At 54.5% G+C, this 1,719-nt stretch overlaps 2 protein-coding genes across 2 annotated transcripts in view; one reads left to right on the forward strand and one right to left on the reverse strand.

The window, feature by feature from the left end:
- NUBP2 (NUBP iron-sulfur cluster assembly factor 2, cytosolic) overlaps positions 1 to 1,122 on the reverse strand; it is a 5,024-nt gene extending 3,902 nt beyond the window's left edge. Inside the window, exon 1 of the mRNA XM_007453568.1 lies at positions 1,107 to 1,122. Coding sequence (XP_007453630.1) covers positions 1,107 to 1,122 — 16 coding nt within the window. The remainder of the gene's footprint in view (positions 1 to 1,106) is intronic.
- Positions 1,123 to 1,615: 493 nt separating this feature from the next.
- SPSB3 (splA/ryanodine receptor domain and SOCS box containing 3) overlaps positions 1,616 to 1,719 on the forward strand; it is a 5,955-nt gene continuing 5,851 nt past the window's right edge. The window contains exon 1 of the mRNA XM_007453570.1: positions 1,616 to 1,643. The gene's annotated coding sequence lies outside the window, so the exon portion shown is untranslated. The remainder of the gene's footprint in view (positions 1,644 to 1,719) is intronic.

Below are 1,719 nucleotides of genomic sequence, written 5' to 3' on the forward strand. Positions count from 1 at the left end.
AAAGAACAAGCCAGATGTGGGTCCTGATTCCTACTCGCCCTTTGTGCGGGTGCTGCACTGCCAGGCCCCTAATAGTGAAGACTTGCTCTCCTCACTGGTGGGACTGGGGAATTTTATCTGCTTGAGCATCACACAGGACACTGCTGCTCCCAAGTCACTTCTCACACAACAATTCTTAGGAACCAACCAGAAGAAACTTTCATTTGTAAATATACTGAAAAAGTTTATAAACAGATTATCAACGATAATCCGAGTGCCTATTAGCTGTGAGAGGCTGCCCTGGAAGGGGCAAAGGAAAGCAGTATCTCCCCATGGAGGAAAGTAAAGGGCCCCCTGTATGGATAAAAAGCCCAGTCAAACCTTAAGTCCAACCAAACCATGACTATTTGATACGCTGGACAAATATGGAAGTTTTTATATGTAAAGAATCTTTCCAGAAAGATAAGAGTGACACCAGGAGTTGCCTCTGGGCACAGGGAGGTTTACTGCAAAGCCCGTTAGGCTTTTCTACTTGTCATGTGCACTTCCCTCTTAATTAAAAGAGAAACCTTCATCCATCAATCCAGAAGCTATTCCTCTCACCTTGCAGCAAGTCTGCCCTTATCGTAACAAACTTTTTCAGATTTTTCTCTCCAGTGTTACGTTTATAATTCGATGGATGAATCCAGCGTTGTAAGAGCTTTGTGCTCATGGTACCAGACCTGAGGTCTTTTGGAAGATAACGTGGTTAAGCTGTGAGAATCCGATTGTGCCCATGTACATATTCCATTCCACGCCAACTTTCCTTTAAATTATATGTGTGTGTGTGTGTGTGTGTGTGTGTGTGTGTGTGTGTATATATGTCAAGGCTTAAAAGGCTGAATAATACTTCTACAAACAACTGCGAGTAAGTGACGTTCCAGTTTCTCCTTCTTAAGAGTTCCTTATTCAAACAAGACTTCCTTCTAAGCGCCGTAATGACGCACGCGAGCACCTCTGAGACCTTTACACTGTAAATAAGACGGTGTGCTAAAACCCGGGGCCCTGACCAGCAGCTGCGGGCGGGCCCCTTCCCTCTTCCCTCGGTACCCGCGGACCGAGTAGGCCCCGCAGCCCAGCGTACTCACCTGCTGCCGCCTCCATCCCACCCGGGTGGCCGCACGGCTTCCAGCCACTTCCTCCTCGCACAGTCCGCCTCCCTGCCTGAGTGAAGTGCCTTCGGACCAATGGGCAGCGCGACCCCCCCACGACTGCTCTTGATAGGCCCATTCGAGCTACCCTCAGCCAATCAGATCGCACGAGGGGTTTACGCAAGTTCCGGCGCAGAGGACGTACCGGACCTGGACCCACTTCCGTGTCAACGACCCAGCGTGAGGCCGCTTCTTTTCCTCGCCCCGCGTCCAATGGGCGCGCGGGCCTTGTCTCCGACCGCTTGAGATGTGGCCAATGGAGACGTCGGGTCAGGATTGACAGATCCAGCAGCCTCTCAGCAAGAGGCGTGTGCCACGAGGACCGCCCCCCCGTAGCCCCGAGCCGCGCGCGCTGTGGGGCCAATGCGGCGCAGGGGGCGGGCCGCGAGGGCGGGGATTGTTTACGTCTAGCTCCGGAGCGGAAAGCAGGGCACAGCAGGCCGGGTTGAGCGCAGCGGCGCAGAGCGGGTGCAGGTGAGCGGCGGGCCGCGTCCGCGCCTCCCTGGGTCTCCCGGGCCTGGCCGCCCCGCCCGGCTCGACCCCGCCGCGC

Source organism: Lipotes vexillifer, unplaced genomic scaffold (genome assembly GCF_000442215.2).
Source record: "Lipotes vexillifer unplaced genomic scaffold, Lipotes_vexillifer_v1.1 scaffold914, whole genome shotgun sequence".
Classification (NCBI taxonomy): domain Eukaryota; kingdom Metazoa; phylum Chordata; class Mammalia; order Artiodactyla; family Lipotidae; genus Lipotes; species Lipotes vexillifer.